Below are 20,636 nucleotides of genomic sequence, written 5' to 3' on the forward strand. Positions count from 1 at the left end.
TAATGTTATATATAAACTCTACGTAATTCTATTTTTTTTTTAAAAAAAGAAAATTTTACTATTAAAAAGAAATTAAAATTTTTCGTATGGGTATTAAATTTATTCACTTTTTTTAAGAGAGTGTATTGTAAGATTTACACACTTTAAGACTATACAAATAATTTTTCTAAATTATTTTTTGCCAATGTTTTTTAAAAATTTGTACCATCCAAGCATATATTTAGTGAGTACCACAACCTATAAAATTTATCTAAAAAACTTTTCTGAAAATTCTAAATTTTTTTCTTACTTCTCAACATTGTCAGAGTTTTCGTAAAATGCATAAAAATATCCATGAATAGTAATGAAAAATTTTAAAATGAGATTTTAATAGATTTGTAAAAGTGATAAGATCCATTGAAAATATGTTTCAATATGAAAATTCTTTAGACATGCTTTATGAATGGTCTATAATAAATAATTTTAAAAACTTGTTTTTTTAATAAAAAATAGCCACTTGTGGTGACTGGCCACCAGAACTTTTGCTTTTTGAGTTTTTGTTTAAATATTATTTTGAAGATGCTTTTTGAGTTTTTTGATGGTTAGCTAACAGTGAAAGATTGCTAACAAAGCCATCAATATTGTTTAATTCTTTAGTAGCAGCATCTAACCAACATTCTCTCGCCGTTCTCATAGCAGCCAGAGCATGTAGGCCTCTAATGATCACGAAATACAACCCAAATCCACCTTATTTCAGCCTTTGTCAAATGCTCTCATGGTCTTTATCAAATGCTTGTTGGGAATATAGGACATGGTAAAATTAGTAAATTACACAAGTTTGATGGGTATTAAGCAGCTGAAGAGGTGATGAGTAGTTTCTTCTCCAAAAAATGGTCTGAGCTTATAAGATCGAGGAGTCAATCTGTTGGATGGCATAAATGGGTTTGGTGTTATCCTCCTGCCGAGATTCTGTTTGTGGCAGATGTGTTTAGTAGCTCTGCCAATGACATTAGTAACTCATAATCAGAGGGTAAATGTGGCTGAGTGGGTCTAGAGACATCTTTGATACCTAAATCAATATATTATTTGGAGTGCATTTCAGATTTTAGAAAGATCAGAAGTTACCCCAGGCCTGTCATTTGAACTCTATTTATATGCAATGGTGGTGGAGTGAGAGGGCTTGCCTTCCGACTCAATCTTCTATGATCCTTGCTGGAATGCGGCTTGTTAGGACTCTGAATCAGCCATTACATTGGAGGGAAATTAATACCTTGGGTGAGTATCGTGGGTGTAAATCATGTCGAGAACAATCTTGCCTATTACATTACCAATTAAAAATTAATGACACTTGAAATTGAATTTTGTACTGGCGTGTCATGGTTGTTAGCCCTTTAGCTATTGATCATAGGCCTTGGGACCTTTGATCTGTGAGCTTTCTTGGATGTGGGTTCAACCCATTCTTTATAAGGGTCCATGCAATCTTCCAATTACCCAACAAATTCTTGTCACACAAGAGTGGTGGGAATTTCCAACTTACGGTTTTGAGTGGCTACTTCAATAGTAAGCCTTCTCATGTATTGGATAGCGTGTGCCGGTTCGTTCCCCATGTCTCTTCATACAGCACAAAATCATGAGATTTGCATGTTTTGTATTTATGTCAACGACACTTGTCGTGATCCCATTGGGGTTGTTTAACTATCGTTGCCCTTATTTAAACTCTTATGTTCATATTTTTTTTATCTTCTACCATTGTATTTTCTTCTAAAAGCCTGGTCGTTTTCCTTCACTATCGCGCTCTATTCTAAAACCTAAGTCTCATTCTTCCTCTTAATCTTTATTCATTATCTGCCCTTGATGGCTCCATGCAAAGCTTCTAGTTTCAGTGCTTGTGGCTCCCATACTTCTTGTCCTTAAGCATCTCCCAACAAGGCTAGTGGCGCCAGTTTGCACCACCTAGATGACTTTGAAGGTCAGCCTTGGATTGCTGTCACTTTGCAGGTGGACCTCGATTTCATAAGGAACTCATGCAAAGTTCCTAACTTTGTTGTGCTTAAGGTGCCTAGCCATCATCATCGTGCCATTGACTTGGAGGGGTTTGCCAGATAGGTGGCCCTTTTCATGAGCATGTTTATGAGGGGGTTGTGGCTTCCCTTCTAGCATCTGATTCAAAACGTTTTAGATTACTTGAGTTTGGCCCCCACTTAACTTCATCCTAACACCTGGAGGATGTTATTGTTGTGTTGTGTTGTGTGGCGTCAAGTATAAGGATGTGACAACCCGGTCTAAGCTAGGTCTTTACTCTTATTATTTTCATTTTCAGTTTTAATCTAGATGGATTCAAGCCCAATAGTTTGAAAAGGTTTAGAGTGTGAGAATCAACTTAGACTATGTTTTGTGTTGGTGCAATAGGTGCTCAAGCCCAAGGAAAGGCCCAACACTTGACCAATTTCGGCCTTATAGGAATTTAGGGTTTTGGAAGCCCAAACTAGGATTTGGTAAGGAGAGGGAGACGCCCCATTGGATGGAAAGCTGTTGAATTTCCCTAAGCCATAATTATTATACTCCTAGGAAAAGTGAGTTTTGTCCTTCTGAGAGACACCCACCACTTGTCCCTTATGCACTGAAGCTCTAAACTTATAGAAGAAGTCATATAAAGGAGGAAAGCCATGGGATTTTGGCTCATCTAAGGCACCCGCAACGCCACTTGGCAGTCTTGCAACTTCATTTTATAGATTCATTGCACCTAGACCAAAAAGGAAAGAAGAAAGGACTTAGGTTTTGGTTTACTAGAGTGCACGCCTAACCCAATAGAAGCAAACTTTTGCATGGCCACTTGTCACACATGCATACAGTTTTAAGGTTTCTAGAAGGAGTAACGATGAGGAATGTGAAGAGGGGGATCGGTTTGGAGAAGAGCTAATTGCCACTCATGATAGCTTCTAGAAGAATCTTTGATAAAAGAAGATAAGAAGGGTTTTAGGTATGGCAAGAGCCATATGCCCACTTCATGCCATTTGGCAACCATGCATTGCTTTTTCCTAGGTTCATTGCATCTAAACACAAAATGGATGGAGGAAGGCTTGGAGTTTTTGGTCACCCCAAATGGCATTTCCTCCATGTAAGGTAGTCCCTTAAGTTCTCAAGAAGCACAATGATGAAGGGAAAGGAGTGTTTCAGCTAGGGCGAGAAGAAAGGGGCCACATGGCACCCATGCAAGGAGATTTTGAAAGCTTTTCATATTTCTAGAAATAAGTAATGATAGGAGAGAGAATGAGTGAGGAACAAAGAGCATAACAAGAGGGCATTAATGGCTAGGGGCCCTCACACATGCTAGAGGAAAATCAAATGGTCATTTGCTTCATTTTTCAGATTTTCTTTCCCTATTCTTCTCTCTATCTCTCCCACTCTAGAAGAAGACCAAACAAAATTTTCCTTTCATCAAACACTCTTTTAGCACATGCATAGAGGAGAAAACAAGGACATCACGTTGGACAGATTTTCACGGTGAGAACTTTCAAACTTCTATCTCATTCTCTTCTCATGAACACACACGCACTTGCAAGGGTTTTTGGGTTGAAGAGTTTCGGTTTAAGAGAAGGGAGGGATGTGTGTTATGGCTTTGTTGTGAGTCTCAGAGGATTAATGGAGCACTTGGTTTGACCATGAGGAGGTGACCGTGCTTAACCTTATTGAGCATGGGTTTTCTAGGTTTTCTTCTCAAGGGACCCGAATCATCAATGACAAAATGGAAAAAGAAAATGATCTTGGTAGGGACAAGAAATTTCTTACTTTCATGTGAAGTACTGCTTAGTCATTGTTGTAAAAAGCCTAATCTAGAGTGCCATGCATTTTCGGCCATTAGCGTTTTGTCGAGTGAAGCCACATTTATCTTACACACACTTGTGTTCCTCAAATCATGTTTCTATGAGTTATAAGAGTCACAAGAGGAGTTTGTATCCGATTAGGGTTAAGAGCATAAACCCTAGTACACGACATACATGTTTGGTTTGATGCCTGTTACCAAAGTTTAATAGTTTGCAAATATATACTTTCAGCTTGCTTGATCGTTAAATAAAAAATAAAAAATACTTTTGTAAGTTAGATTCATTTTACCCCTATTTTTTGGTCAAGGGATCCGCTAGCGCGAGTAACAACAAAAATGGAAATACGAGAATCCCCCCAGGATCGTTGAAATGTTTAAACACAAACCCACTTAGCTATCCAACACATGAACAAGCCACCCAGAAAACACACCCTGACGAGGTCCCTCCATGGAGTTCCTCCTCGAATTGTGCAAAACGAAAAAAAAGAGAGGAGAAAAATTGGGGATAAGCTTCAGTATCCATATTCTAACAATTCCCACGGATTGTCTATATTTTGATTGATTAGAAAATTTCCAAGACTGAAGTTACCCCCAATTAGAATATCCCCAAGTATGTCTTTGTTAGGCAAATCAGCCTTAAGAATCTATGGGGATTTGTTAGGGTAAATATGCCATATCTACTCCACTGTACAACCATCAATAATTTGAAGAAGGAAAAGAAAGGGACGACAAGATAAGGCAAGAGCTAAGAGAGGAAGTGAAGTAAGACATGCAAAGGGAAATGGAGAAGTCACATAAAGATGACATTTCTCATTAATCACTCAAAGGCCTCAATAAATTGGGTTTTTTTCAACCCAAAAGAAGGGATTTGGGATTTGATTATAGAGAGACTTCTAGATGACTTTTGGAAGGCTCTCTCAAGAGGCTTCTTCAACCTCAACCCAGAATATTATAGAGCGATCATTTTCTCTTAGCAAATGGGTCATCCACCTTCATTGTACTCTGTTTGAGATACGAGAGATTATGAGAAACTGTACAAATCACTCATTTAGTAGATTTATACTCCAAACACCTCTTGGACATAGAATTTTACGCCAACGCATGTAAATACATGTTTCACCCTTTATTTATATTTTATTATTTATTTATTGCTTGTTATCATGGATGTCATCTGTACAAGCATCATATCGATGCTCAAACCGCTATTGTGGGCTTATCAACCACACCAACATGACCCGATTTACCTTAATTAGCCAGGATGAATCTTTCTTTTGTTTCAGCCCATTGGGCAATTTTACATGTTAAAAATGATATATAGCGCTGATATACTCAAAGAAAAATTGCACAATAGTCGTGCACTTGTGAATTATCCTTTAGTCAACAACAACGTGAGAAATAATAAAAGTCTAAATGAAAATTAAATCAGAATATAATTAGAAACAGATGATTTACCAATTTTTTTGAATCCAATACTATCATTTATGATTTAAAGTTCCAAGGGGTCACGTTTTGAGGTTCCCAAACGGCTGACACCCATTAATTGCTTTAACAAAACCCTTTATAAATGATAAGAATGCATCGCTTGTCTTTTGTATATCAATCTTATTAATATGCTAGAGCCAAATGAAAATTCGCAAGGGATGGATGGCGTTGGGCATGGCCTTGGCTCTCCCTCCGCTGTCTTTAACTCACCCGGGCGAAGGTTGAAGGACAAACAGGCGTTAGTTTGCTGTTAAAATTTTGTCCAGATTTACTGATGTGGCGGAATCCTGTCTATTCATTTCTAACAAACGGTCAGGGTTAGAAGAATAGTACCCTCCTCGACGGCAATAACCTAGTCGACACGTTGGCGGTCCAGTCAACTGCTGGTTTACTTTTCGGCATCATTTTCCAGAGTTCCAAGTCTGCATTCTCCATTCCTAATAACACTCTCCGACAACGTTACGAGGTATCCTCCCTCTTACACCACCCCCCCCTCTCTCTGAAAAGGCTCCGGTGGTGAAGGGTTTGGACCCGAATGGCTTTGTCTCAGTCTCAGACGAAAAGGAAGCAAGTGCACCTCTTCTACTACCCGGAGTGCGAGGACCTTGCCCGGAAAGTCGCCGCTCAGTCCAACAATATCACTCTCCAAACCATCAAATGGAGGTTATTCCTTTCCTTCTTTCTTACTTTCTCATTTTCTTAATCTCAATCATATTAGATAGAGGAAATGACATTCAAGTTTTTCGTCTTGCTTTTTTACTTGTTACTGTTGTTTGTCGTTTTATTCCCGTTATAAACAGGAGCTAGGTGGGTAGTTTGTTTCATGCTAAATCTAGCTACACAATGGACTAGAAAAAGTAAATAATAAAAACCAGAGGAAAAATAAATAAAATGAAAACAGGGTTATTGTAAAAAGGGATACTGACAGTAATGTGAAAAATGTTACATAGTAGCTTTAAGCAAAACAACGAAATGCATTTTTAACTTTTAAGCTTGAATCATTGCCCTGATTTACATTTTCCATATCGTCTATTTTTATCAATTTCACTTGTTACTTTGCATTTCCATGTCATCTATTTGTATTGAGTTCCTTTGTTTCGATTTTTGTCGTGTTATGCCGGATGTACATTGTTTCTGTAGTGATATGATGACGCTATCATATTCATGTAAAATGCACTTAAGTAGCATGCATGATAGAGTATCCATTTTTTTTTTGGAGGGAGAGAAATGATAGAAGCTTGGAAGATCGCAAGAGGACCATGGATCAGCTATAAGTTATCTTTTTTAAAACCTTGTTCTTGTGGGCTAGGATCATTGATTTTAATGAGCTATATGTCCACAATTTTCTATTTTCGGTTGTAAACTCTAGTTACCTCTCATGTATAAGTCCTACGTACTTGGGCAATGCTTTCTTTTCTTATGAATAAAACTCTTGATTACCTATAAGAAGAAGTCTTATATCTGTGCCTTTATGAAAGAAGAATGGACATCGCATAGGTTTGTGTAGGATTTTAATTTTGAACTTCACTATTTGTATATTTATTTTTTCAGTACTTCATATTAGGGTCGACAAAATGGTGCTGTATCTTTCATATTTTTATTTTTATAAGGTAATCTAACATCATCATTTCAACTCTAATGCAAGTGCTAAGCAAATTTAGCCTCAAAGCTTAAAAGAGGCTCTGTTGATCTTCAAACAATATATATATATATTTTTTGATTGGCACCGGGTGTCTAAGAACAAAGTCCCGACTAATCTAGGGGTGCACAGATCTTCAAGCAAATTTGGGGCCATCATGTTTTTTTTGCTCCACCTCTATTAACTAGAGGGAACCTGAACCAGTTCATTAATCCAATTCATCTAGTCTCGGAATCTCTTTTCTTAGCTAATTGCATCAACTTGTTGTATGTTCTTGGCATTGGCTAATAATGGTCTATGATTTTTAACTGCTTATGTAAGTTGAAATTCATATAATTAACCTCTTATAATTAACGTCGTCTTATTTCAGGAGTCTCAAAAATGTCTGTAAATGTGACTGGTTTATGATGCATGTAGGATTGTTTTAATCACACTGAGAGTGGGAGGGCTAGCAAGAGCATTTCCAGGAAACCTTTTATCAAAACATGGGACATTTCTTTGCTATTCATCCCCTTTGTTGTGATTAGTTATTAAATTTTTGCTACAGATACTCAAATGCTGTTTGCACCCCTCCATGTAACCCTTGCAAAAGTTGTTTCTTTTACTTAGGTTCATAATTTCTTTCCCTCCACTGTAGTTTTTCACGCACAGTTTTCTTGAAGGTTAACTAGTTGCTTACTGCCTCTATTCAAAATTTGTTATTAGACAATATACATTAGGCTTTCCTCTATTTTGCACTTGTATCTCTATTTCCATATCTGTCTGTGGCAATTTGAGATATATGACCTGCAGCTACTATGGGCTTGGGTTTGCAACACACCTGGCACAAAACATTGTAGGTGGGTCTTGCAAGCATAGCTACAAATAATCATCATAACTTAAAGTTTTGCTTCCTTGACCAAGAGTGAATAATTTGTGGTTGCTCCAAAGCTGCGTGGTTAATTGCGAGTGGACAATGGGTGAGCTTAAATTTTTCTACTTCAAAACATTGTTCCTTTGGGCGGTGGTGATAAATTTTAACAGACTAAGTGTCCACGATTTTCTTATTTCGGTAGTAAATCCTAGTTAGGTGTTACTAATGTATACAACCTGTGTACTTGTGCTATACCTATTATCTTTAAAAAAGCTTCCTGATTACCTATCTGAAAAATAAGTTAAAAAATCTGTGTAGAAAGAGTGTTTTCTACCTTACAGATAATCAGAAAATTCTCTTGCATAATTTTTGGTATTATTTAAAACTTTTCTTTAGTTGAATTTTGGCAGGAATTAGAGCTAGTATTCCATAAGGATGCATTGGACAACTGATTGAATTCTATGCATCTACAGGAGTTTTGACGATGGATTTCCAAACATTTATATTAACAATGCACAAGATCTACGAGGTCAACATGTTGCCTTTCTTGCATCCTTTAGCTCCACTGGAGTTATCTTTGAGCAGCTCTCGGTCATATATTTACTACCACGACTGTTTGTCGCTTCCTTGACATTGGTGTTGCCCTTCTTTCCAACTGGCTCCTTTGAGCGAATGGAAGATGAAGGGGATGTAGCAACCGCATTTACCTTATCAAGGATGCTAACAAATATACCCATTTCAAGAGGTGGCCCTACTAGTTTACTCATCTATGATATTCATGCTTTGCAGGTTTGTTCTCTTTATTCTAGAAGTGATTAGATTTGCTTATACTTTTTTCTTATGCTTTTTTTTTTTTGGAGTAAAATAAAATTTTATTGAAACAAGTAAACAGGCGTTGCCAAGTGCACAGGGAGATTACAAAAGAGAAAACCTATTACAAGTTAGGTGCCATAAAATGATACAAGAAAGTAATGTATATTAGATCCATTGAGTACAATGACAGAGGCCCAAAGAAATAAGGTATGATAAAAGAAACTTCTAAGCTCATCAAAAGAATGCTCCCTAACATCAAAGCTCCAATTATTCACTTCAAGCCAAATGCACCACATGAGGCATAAAGGAATCATTCTTTATATAGCAGCAAAATGTGGATAGCCTTGAAGGCCTTTTCAACACTGAGGTCTCCTAATCAAGAGCAATCTGGAATTGGGAAGGGCACACGGTCATGAGGAAAAAATGATCACTCCAAACATCATGCCAAAATCTCTCACCAACAACAAATCTAACATGACCAACAAAGATATCCTATCCATACCTAATATTTTTCCACAAACCGCACCCCTCACTTCATTAGAGCATGAACCCCCAGGCTCTCCCATAATTGGAATTGATAACAGCCCTCCACAAAGACCCCTTGTTGCTGATAATGCCTAAACCATTTCTCGAGACGAGCTTTATTAGAGATCCTCATGTTACGAACCCCCAACCCTCCATTCAAAATTGGAGAGCAAACCTTGTCCCAACTAACCTGGTGGAACTTGGCCTCCAACCCAATTCCTCTTGAAAAATCTTCTCAATCCAATTAGGCACCCCTACAGGCAAGGGAAACAAAGATGGTAAGTATGGGTGAAGGTTAATTAGAGTGCTTGGTGTTACAATTAGATTTTCCCACTATTATTTTTTATTTTCTCAAATTCTTTTGATAAGTAAACGATTGTATTAAAAAGAATAGTCATAGCTCAAGTACACAAGGGGTATACAAGAGATAACACCTATTTAGGAAGAAGAAAAGGAAATAAGAAAATCATAAAAATCTAGGCCATTGAAATCTACAACTAACCCATAGGAATAAAGTTTTAACAAAGAGTAAACTAATCTCCTCCATTGATTGCTCATTGTCGTCAAAAGTCCGATCATTTTGTTCTTGCCAAAGGTACCATATAATACAAATAGGAATCATCTTCCACATAGCTGTTTGTGGAATAATGCCCAAGTTCGTCCAAATGGCTAGAAGCTCGACCACAGTAGCAGGTATAACCTAGGCAAACTCTAACCTTATGAAAACACCATTCCATACGCTCTAGCAAGCTCACAATGTAGGAGAAAATGATCCATAATCTCACCACTTTTTTAGCACATACAACACCAGTCCACTATAATCACACTGCAATTCCGTAAATTACCCTTCTTCAAAACTTTACCCAAAGATGCTGCCCAAGCATGCAATGCCACATTGGGAGGCACCTTGTTCCTCCAAAGCCTTCTCCATGGAAAGTGATTGTTCTGCGGATGTGTGAGGGATTTATAGAAGAAATGAACACAAAATGTACCTTTTCTCGTGGGCACCCACCACAAGCTGTCCAAATTCGGCCCATAAATTCCAGCAAAAGCTCGCATAAAATTATCTTCCACTTTCTTTTGTTTTTTTTTGATAAATAATTATCTTCCACATTCTTAAAGGAACATGCCACTGTGTACTCCCCAATGTATTCGTCCATTTTATCCACTACCTTTCTATCCCACATAGCTAGTACTGCACCCGAGGGCCCGACATATGCAAGATAAACCCAATCAACATATGAACAACTCCACAAGCTTCGAACAATACTTCTTGAAATAACTTACATCTTGGTTTCTTGCAAGCAAACAATGTCCACCTTCCACTCTGTGATACCTCATATGATAAGGGTAGGTGGTGTACGGGATCCCTCATTGCTTGGGAAGGAGAAGTTCTTGCTCTTTATAATGTTCCAATGGGGATCCAATTATATCATTTGACTAGTCCTTTTGGAATAGAGACCATGTGGATTGGGCCTTCAATTGGGGCATTACAAATAGTATTAGATCCTATTTCAACTAGAAATGTAGGATTTGAGCAACACCACCTACAACAAACGGGCCGACGAGGATGTTAGGAATGTAAGTGGGGAGATTGTGATACCCCATATTGAACAATAAAGTGATAAGGGTAGTTAGTGTATGAGATCACACATTGCTTGGGAAGGAGAAGTTCTTGCTCTTTGTAATGTTCCAATGGGATCCAATTATATCATCGACTAGTCTTTTTGGAGTATATGCCATATAGTTTGGGCCTTCCATATGATAAGTACGGGTAGGTGGTGTATAAGATCTTACATTGCTTGGGAATTAGAAGTTCTTGCCCTTATAATGTTCCAATGGGACTCCAATTGTATCATTTAACTAGTCCTTTAGGAGAATAGGTCATGTGGCTTGGGCACTCTATTGGAGCGTTACACACTCATGGATCAAATTTTTTTATCCGAAGATGCTTATTAGCCTCATTAATCCATCGGACATTCCATGATACAATCTTGGGCTTCATAAAGAAAATCCCACATAATGCTTATTTTCTCGAAAATCAGTATATTAGCCTCGTTAAGTCCACGTGCACCCCTTACTTCATTAAAGCACCGCCCAGGCTCTCCCATACTTGGAATTGATAACAGCCCTCCACTAAGACTCCACTTGTTGATGATACCACCATAACCATTTCCCGAGAAGAGTTTTATTAGAGATCCTTAGGTTACGAACCCCCCAATCCTCCACTAAAAATTGGAGAGCAAACCTTGTCCCAACTAACCTGGTGGAACTTGGCCAATTCCTCATAAGAGTGCTTGAAAAATCTTCTCAATCCAATTAGGCACACCTGCAAGGGAAACAAAGTATGGGTGAAGGTTGGTTAGAGTGCTTGGTGTTACAATTAGATTTGCCCACTCTTATTTTTTATTTTCTTGTGCTTGGTGTTACAATTAGATTTGTCCACTCTTATTTTTTATTTTCTTGAAAATCAGTATATTTTATAAAGCTTTATATTTAGAAGTGCCACTAATAAGAAGTTTTTTCTGGTTATTTTGTGGCGTTACTTGCTGACATTGTATATCTATTATTATCTAGTCTTTAGGGGTATTTGGAGTTCAGTAAAAAAATTTCTTATTTTTCATTCAGCAGAAATATTATTTGTTCGGAAAAGGATAAACATACAATACTTTTCACAACACTTTACACTACTATGTTTTAAAATGAGGGGGTGTTTTTGTAAAATACCTCGTGAAAGCAACATCACCTTACAAAAATACCCTTATTTTAAAACATAGTTGTGAAATGTGTTGTGTGGGTATCATCACTCTGTTTGTTTTGCCTTTCCTAGTGTAAAGTTGTATACTTAGGCTGCAGTCCTATGTGATTTAGCTATATATCTAGATTGAAATATTGTTTTTTTATAAATATATTTGTGGTGAAATTTCATTTTTAAAAAGTTTTCCTGGAGGAGATGAATAATTTTTTCTGTGTTTTACTAATTCCATCTTCTTTGCTCACCGTGATTTGAACAATAGTGCTGTGTATCATGACAAATGTGAATGTGGTTTCATGTGTTTTCAGTCATGATTAAGACACTTTTTGTTTTGGGAGGGTTAGGATGAATGTAAAAGGGTCATAGGCTTATAGCTTTAGTGGTTAAAACCTAGAGAGCGCAAACATTAAGGTGGTTGTATATATATCTGAATACCTAGATATGCATGTTTGCTCCTTTGCATTACTTTATTATGTATTTTAGAGTTTATATTTAACTTCTTACAAATAAGGGATTTGCACTTAACTTAGTATTTTTTAATGTATACTATGCATGTGTGGATTTGTAAATTTAACTGAAGTTAGTTTAATATGGAAATGATTTAAAGATAGACTATAGGTATATTCAACTGATATTGACTTCAAAATACTAGAAGCTGGCAGTTGTCTGTGGAATCTTCTGGTGATCTAAGTTTTCTGGTTACAATTTTGAGCTCCCATTTTCTTCTTTTCTTGCATGAATCCAGTTTGACACACAACTAGCTACTATAACAGAGTCACAAGCATATGATCAATACCTTACCCCTAGCATCGTAACTATCACATGGAAGGTTCAATTTCTGATCCTTGGTCGAGATAATATGACCCTAACTTTTAAAGTATCTATTAGCTTTACAAGAAACAGTACATTGTAATGCCCCGGTCCCGCAGGGGTCGGAGAGTTACTTCCTGAAACTAAAACTCACATTTCATTAAAATATTTACAGATTCCAAAATTTAAAATCATCAAAATACTCCAAAATCTCTTAATAAAATCCACCAATCCTCTAAGATCTTCTATGAGTAACCCTCTATGCTTAAATAATCATCTCACCCATGCTCCATAATCCTGATCCTTACCTGATTTATTCCAAAATCATTTGAAAAATGTTGTGGAGATAAGGGGGTGAATTATCAACAATTCAGTAAGCAAAGAACATGTACTAGTTTGCAAACACGAGCATTTATAGAGTTCAGAATGCAAAACAAAATATTTTTACTTTCAAAATGCAGAATCAAAACATGTTATCAAAAATATCAGAGCGAAAGTTTTAGAAAATATTCTTATTCAAAGTTCTTTCGGCATAGCATAATTGACTACCTTTATACCAGAACATTATATCACATCAGAGGTCATGTTTAACCCCTGTGGTAGGGTTGTGCAAACCCCAGTAGCTAACCGAGTAGAAACAAAATGTGAATCTTCCCTTTATTATTTTCGGAGCCCTACGTGTGCACATAGGAAAGACCACCAGAAACCACTTTGTTTCCAAAGTGGGTGCACCAGAAATAGAACAGTTGGTGCCAACTCAAACGGAAGCCACTATTAGCTCCTGTGGTAGGTCAAACAGATCACCATCCACAAACCATATCCTGAATTCATAATGTCATGCCAAAAGTTTTCAGAAATCATATCATATCATATCAGAGTTCAGAACATCTTCAGAATGGAACAGAATCAAATCACAAAAATATAATTTATGCACAAAATTTCACATTCGCTCTTTTTTTCCACAGTTTAGAAATAAAATGCCAAAAAATAAGCTCATGTCTATACCAGTCATGACAAAAATACTTTTCCTTTTATACAAAGTTCATGAGTAATGCTAAAACAAATAATTGAGGTTGTTTTTCATATTTCTTTTCAAAAACCAAAAGATGCATATTTTAAAAGTCAACCTCGTTTTATTTTCCTTTTATGCAAAGTCTAGCATAAGAATTCCGCTTATCTGAACTTCTTAGTCTTTTAAAGAATTCCTCACAACAGTGCTAAACGAATAATCAATTGTTACCTATAGAAAATCATATAACTTGAATAAATCTCAAATTGAACAATTATCACATAATTTTTGTAAATTTTTGGTTAAACACATATTTCGATAGTTAAACCTGAAATGCTAAATTAACCAATTTTAAATTCTCAAAACCTAAAATCCTCATAATTCCTAAAATACCATTAATTATCCCCTTAATATACTTAACCTAATGCCAACTCAAACACCGGTCTATTTAAGAAATCAAAACTCAATCCTCTTAAAAAATATTATACTGATTTTATTGCAAACAGCCCCTGGTTACAAAATAACATAAAAAAAATACACACTCAAACTATTAAAAATAATTTCTTACTATATTTATCAAAAAAAAATTAAAAATAATTTCTTACTAAGCAATATAATTTTAAAACTCCTTTATTTTCTTTATAAAGATATTTATTTAACACAAGATCTTGTATGGGTTTAACATAAAAAGGAAACAGGCCACGTAAAAACTGGATAGTTCTACTCGGAAGGCTAAACCAAAACTTAAAGGCTTTAAGGGCATTTTAGTAATTGAAAAAAAACTTTCATGCACTTTGGAAAAACTTAAAACATAACAATTGAGTAAAACAAAGTAGGCTTACAGACGATATACGCCGTGTGGCGTTGGGATGAAAATCTCAGAGTCACTAAGAGTAGAGGTTGTGTGCGGAGGAGTCAGTTGTGCGTGGAGGAGGTAGGAGCTAGGCGGCAGTCATGCGTTATGAGGTTGGGAGAGAGAGAGACATCTGAGAGAAAAGAGAGTGCAAATGGAGGGAGAGAGAGTGAGAGGAACCGAAAGGAACATATGGAGTTGATGGGCAGAGATGCGGTGGAATTGTTTGGCGTCGCTGGCTTCACCAAACCGAGATTGGAGACAGCAACGAATGGTGGAAGCTAGGAGGAAAATATGCTCTGTTTTGGTGCTTGAAAACAGGGGCTGCGTGTTTGCGTTGAGCCGTGCATCTAGGCTGTTTCCATGGAGGAGGGAGGTGATGCTTAGGGTTGTTCGTGCGGAGGGCTTGGCAGCGGCATGAAGTTTCTTGGGTGCATCATCAGTGGTTAATGTTGTCGACTGAGGAAGAGCACGCAACGGTTGGTTTTGGACTTTGATGCTTTTCGGTGTTGGATAGCTAAGGAAAACCGATGTGAGCTAATGTCGTGGTGTTGGTAGCACATTGTTTTACCATGGACTGGGGGGGTGTACACGGGTAGGTGGCAGAAGGAGACGTTGGGGGAGGGGCTGTGGGCGGTTTTCCTGTGATACAATGGTGGCTCGCGGTGGGGAAACATTGCTATGATCTTCTTGCTTAGCACAGGGTACATTTGTGATGGTGGTTTTACGTTGCACAAGGAGGAACCGTGGTTGCTGATTGTGTGGGGTGGTGAACACGGTAGGCTGCGGCAACCCTATATATAATGGCGTTAGAAAACAAAAACCCTAGAGAAATAAGGAGGCATGCATCAAGAATGCCATGAAAAACGGACGTGATGAAGCCATGAATAAAGAGGAGTCCAAGGGGCTGTTGCTCTATAGCTGCTGGAGGAGGTGCAGTTGGCTCTGAAAAGGAAACCTAGGGTACGAGAATGCAGTGCTTGCATGAGGAAAAAGATCCTGATAGTTGGTTCACACGGGAATGGTTTGGGCTTATGTGTGGTCAGATAGGGTCCATTTCAAAAATTTGGGCCCATGGTTTGGATGGTGTAGGAAAAAATTTATAAAAAGACTATTTCTTGAATTTTTGGACCTCGACTCAAACTAAAAATATAATCAACTTGTTTAAAAAAAATATCTCGGCCCATAAAAAGATTTTTAAACTAAACATCAAACCCAAGGTAAAATCATAGACTACCAAAATAGAGATTTTAGGCCCGTAGTCTATATTTTAAAAAGATATAAAACTCAAATGGCCTTTTCGCACATATAAATAAAAAAAAAAATTGAAAACAACTTGGCACTGGACTTGGGTGTTACATACGTAGACTACAATTTTGTGATGACTTGAGAAATCTCTGAATGGTGTTTGATTGAAACCAAGGGTAGTTAATGATCATCAATGCCAATTGAAGAGTTTTTTTTTTTTTTTGATAAGTAATAAACTTTATTGATTGAATGCAAGTAGGCAAAGCCCATGTACACAGGAAGTATACAAAATAGACACCTAATTACACTCTAGCAAGCTGAAAGGAAATCAAAAGCTCATGCACAGTTACATGGGCTTGTCAATTGAAGAGTTACATGGGCTTGTCAAAAACTCATCAATGGCAATTGAAGAGTTACACATATAATGGTATTGTTAGGCTAGCCTGACATCACCAAGTTGATGCTTATTTCTCAATGCTATGCATTCCACCACCAGCATTGAACCATTCCCTGGATTGACTTTCTGGGACTAGAAAATTTTCGGCAGAGTTGCATATTATGTATTATGTTGTAGCTTGATATTTCACTCATTATTTATTTTTTGATACTTAAAATATTATATATATCAAAAGGAGTGACCAAGTACACTGAATGTATACAAGAAAACACCTAGCCCATTTTAAAGAGCCCCTAATAACCCAAAAAAGCCCATGACAAACAACCCAAAATACACTAATCCTAAAACAACCCAAAATACCCAAAAAAGTAGACTGAACCTTAACCCCTTGTTTCCCGTAGAACTAATACCCAAGCCAAACCCCAACCCCAACCCCAGCCCCAACCCCTTCTGTTTCTCGTCTTTACACTGCCCTCCTTTTAGACTTCCCTCTACTTGAACTACCACCCTTAGCGTCGTAGTTGATTGTCCAAGAAAGATGCTGTAACTCCCTGTTTTCTTGAAACTTTTGGTTTCAAGTGTGTGGCTTGCCTTGATTGCGGTGATTAGTTCTTTGAATTGGTCTTTGCATCCTCCATGTGAAACCCCCACGAAAGGTAGAATCTCGTTAACTTTAGGCAGAATCCAATCTGCTATTGGAGGGAGAGAGACTAGGAGAGCAACATTACCCCCAGGCACATTATCCAACTGCATTCCCGATTCTAGACTTTCCTCCATGCAAGGCACCGACGACAAGTCCCGTACCTCCTCAGCAACTCCATTGGTTCTTTCACTCATTATCGACCATCTAAGTTAAGCTTTCTTTTGAGAATTGGGGAAGTATGCACCCGGTACAGGACTCCGTCTTGCATTTGACAGTTAGACATTCTTCCCAATTGAAGTTTTTTTGGGCTGAGCAATTTGTTTTACTAAGCTCAACAAGAAGTTGCATCCAAAGAAAAAAAAAAAAAATTGGAAGGAAGAAATGCACCAATAGCTCCTGTTCAAATTGAGTCCAAGTATCCATATTTTGATGATACTCGATAACCAGATGAATATCACATATTATGAACCAATAAAATCCTGCCACATGTTAAAGTATTTGCAATTCATTTTTATTTCATTGGCAATATAATAAAATTATAATAAGGGAAAGAACCAAAGGGGAGAGGCGGCAGAGACAGCACTAAGTGAATGGGAGAAAACCAGCAGAAAAATATAAAGAAAACAATAAACATTAGTTGTGGATCTCAGATTTCAAACTTCCAAATATGTTTGTGAGGTTTCACCTATTTTAATGTCGTGGCTTCAAGTGGTATTTCTATTGGAAGTTTACTGGAAAAACGAAGGGGTCTAGTACTCGCGTTGTGTTGGTACTTCGAGCAATTAGTCATTTTTTTTTTTTTGTATATGTAGTTCATTGTTTGCTTGGATGTTACAATTCTTAGTCGACTGTGGAATAAAAATGAAAAACCAAAACAGAGAGAGATTTGCTAGCTTTCTGTCTGCTGATGTGATTATGTTTGCTTCTCTTAGGGGATCCAGTGATGGTTTAATTCAATATGAAGAAATACAAGAATTTGCTTCATTGTATTTCAAGTACCTTTGCGGTTATGGATCTGAATTTTATAATCTAATTTCCGTCTCTCTCTCTCTCTCTCTCTCTCTCTCCTGCTAAATTTCTTTTATTTTTCCTATTTTGTTTCCAATATAGTCTTTGCTTTGATGATATAGTTTCAGATTTTTTTTTTTTGTCACATGGGATGATCTTAATGGTCCATAAATCATGCAATGGGCATTAAAAAATAATTGAAAGTTCATCGGGCCTTGACGGAAAACAATCAAATATGCAGTCTTGATGCATTTTTTGATGAATATAAAAGAATTTATTAACATAAACAAACGGCGTAGCCCAAGTACACAAGAAGTGTAAATGAGAAATGTCTAACTAGTAATAGAAAAGAGATGAGAAAAGCATAAAAACTGACCATTAAAAGTGTAGATGCATTTCACCCAAATGAAGGTTTATTACTAGGTAGATCTTCGGTTTTCAATATGCAAAAGTGTTTTTCACCAATTGGAGAGTCCAAGATAGGTTTTATATATTATGGTTGAATGAAAGTTTACTTGGGAATAAAACAACTGTTTTTCTATACCCTCCTGAATTGTCTTTGATATTAGCTCTACGTGAGAAAATAACAACAAAAAATTCATGTCTTCATATTGATTATGATGCAGGAAAGATTTTATTTTGGGGACCATGTTTTGCCTTTGTTTGAGACCGGTATTCCTCTTCTAAAGCAGCGTCTGCACCAGCTTCCAGATGCTGACAATGTGAGTGAGAGTAGTTTTAGTTCTTGATTTCATACCACCTCTTGAAATACATTCTAGCCTGTTAAATTTTCTTTAGATCTTCCCATTCTAATCATTGTACTTGTCCAGATTGTTGTTGCATTTCCAGATGATGGGGCTTGGAAGCGATTCCACAAGCTGTTGGATCTTTTTCCCATGGTTTAATGTTTTTTTTTCCTCAAATAAATGTGACGTTTAAATTTATAATCCAATGTTTGTATTAAGCTGTACTATTTTGTTGTTGAATGGCAGGTCGTGTGCACAAAGGTTCGTGAGGGTGATAAGAGGATAGTTCGGCTCAAGGAAGGAAATCCTGCTGGTTGTCATGTAGTCATTGTTGATGATTTAGTCCAATCAGGAGGCACCCTATATGAGTGCCAGGTATTTTTCATAAACTCCTAGGCATATGGCTTTTTCTTTTTTTTTTCTTCTCTATGACTTTCTAGTCTTCTGAGAACATGATTTAGGATGTCAATAAGTTTATATTCATTTAAGATATTCCCTCATTTTATTGTCTTTTCCAATATACAGTCGTTGATTTGGACTTAAAAACCTCTTCATCACCAAACCTAAATCTTCAATTTAACCTATATAACCCATGTAATTCCAAACATGTGGGTCTAATTGGGCATGACGCAATAGAGATATGTGAATGCCCAATCATGGAAATATAGGATGACGAATAAAATTCAATAATGTGTGTGTTTGTATAAATTTACGAGCTCTGTTTTCATTTTTGCAGACAAAAAAAATGTTTAAAATCTGTTGTCGTAATCTATTGAAATAGTCAGAGAAGAATCTTTAAAAACTTTACATTCAGGGTGTTTTACATTTGTCAAAATATTTTATTTTCTAATTACGTTCCTATGTGATTAGAGATGTTTTACCATGACATTCAAGGTGCACTTTTGCCTTTATACAATTATCTTCGTCTTCCTACAGAAGAATAATCACAGCTACTTCTATTTCAAGTTCAATTTTATATTCTTTTCTTATAAATTTAATTATTTCCCATGTGATGGCAATGGCCATTGCATATATGGATGTTTTAGCTATCCCAAAAAATAACATTCACCTTCCTTATTTTGTCTTTCCTTTCTTGGTTCTGCCAGAAAGTTTTGGCAGCTCATGGTGCAGTAAAGGTGAGTGCTTATGTGACCCATGGGGTGTTTCCTAATCGCTCATGGGAGCGATTCACTCACAAGAATGGTATGTACTTTTCGTGTTGCTACTCCAGCCCCAATCGTTTGTACTTCTAAGATTTTTATTGCCTTTTAATTTCAATTTCAGAAGGCTCGGAGAAGGCATTCGCCTACTTTTGGATTACAGATTCTTGCCCACTTACTGTTAAAGCCATAGCAAATAAAGCTCCTTTTGAAGTGTTGAGTCTTGCAGGATCAATTGCTGATGCTCTACAAATTTGAAAAGATATTTGTGGGGACTTCTGATATAATTTGAAGAAATGCATCTCTGACAATTTAATTCAGTTGATAATTGATACTTTTAGGCAAAACCGTATTCAAGAAGCTTGTTTTGTGAATTTTATTGGTTTGCTTGTTGATCATACTGTTGTTTTGTGATTGTTTAGAGCTTTGTCATTTGAACTCACCTTGTCTTTGAATATGAAGTAAATGTGACTTTTCATACGCCCCTGAACTGTTAGAAACAGCAACGAGTCTACTAGAGAGAATATATATATATATATATGTATATATATTTTAAAGAGTTAGGGCCACCCGTCCAAGAATGACCATATTTTAACTTTTATAATATTTTTATTTAACTTGATTCCAATCTTGTTTACAAGGGAGAATATAAGAGATAAAAGGTTCCTCTCCCTTGCTTGTACTTATAGAATTGGCGGAAGTTACATTTTTTCCTCTGTAAGGCTATGGTATATTTATTTATAGATCACGTACGTCATTAGAGACTATTCTGATGAAATATGACGGTTGACAACTTTAGCTACGGGTGTTCTTGATAGAGGGAACGAGAAAGGAATCGAAGAACAAGAAATGAAGATGAAAACAAGAATTGTAAGGATTTTTTGGAGGCAAAT

At 36.8% G+C, this 20,636-nt stretch overlaps 1 protein-coding gene across 2 annotated transcripts; it reads left to right on the forward strand.

Annotated features, from left to right (window-relative positions):
• The first annotated feature begins 5,422 nt into the window (after positions 1-5,422).
• Positions 5,423-20,223, forward strand: LOC122308038 (ribose-phosphate pyrophosphokinase 4-like). 2 transcript variants are annotated; one of them, XM_043121196.1, is made up of 7 exons: positions 5,423-5,947; positions 8,250-8,565; positions 18,464-18,559; positions 18,668-18,736; positions 18,830-18,958; positions 19,690-19,786; positions 19,871-20,223. In XM_043121196.1, the coding sequence occupies exons 1-7, from the start codon at positions 5,820-5,822 to the stop codon at positions 19,999-20,001; spliced, it is 966 nt and encodes a 321-aa protein (XP_042977130.1). In that variant the 5' UTR covers positions 5,423-5,819; the 3' UTR covers positions 20,002-20,223. The 2 variants fall into 2 exon arrangements, with proteins under 2 accessions (XP_042977130.1, XP_042977129.1); XM_043121195.1 differs by having other exon boundaries at positions 5,425-5,947; positions 19,868-20,223.
• Positions 20,224-20,636: the final 413 nt, after the last annotated feature.

Source organism: Carya illinoinensis, chromosome 4, assembly GCF_018687715.1.
Source record: "Carya illinoinensis cultivar Pawnee chromosome 4, C.illinoinensisPawnee_v1, whole genome shotgun sequence".
Lineage (NCBI taxonomy): Eukaryota > Viridiplantae > Streptophyta > Magnoliopsida > Fagales > Juglandaceae > Carya > Carya illinoinensis.

Excerpts from the sequence above, each read along its gene's own strand:
- LOC122308038 (XM_043121195.1), top strand. The coding sequence starts at position 5,820 with ATGGCTTTGTCTCAGTCTCAGACGAAAAGGAAGCAAGTGCACCTCTTC. Across the intron at positions 18,560-18,667 it reads AGCTTCCAGATGCTGACAAT|ATTGTTGTTGCATTTCCAGA; the intron begins GTGAGTGAGAGT and ends GTACTTGTCCAG. Across the intron at positions 18,737-18,829 it reads TGTTGGATCTTTTTCCCATG|GTCGTGTGCACAAAGGTTCG; the intron begins GTTTAATGTTTT and ends GTTGAATGGCAG.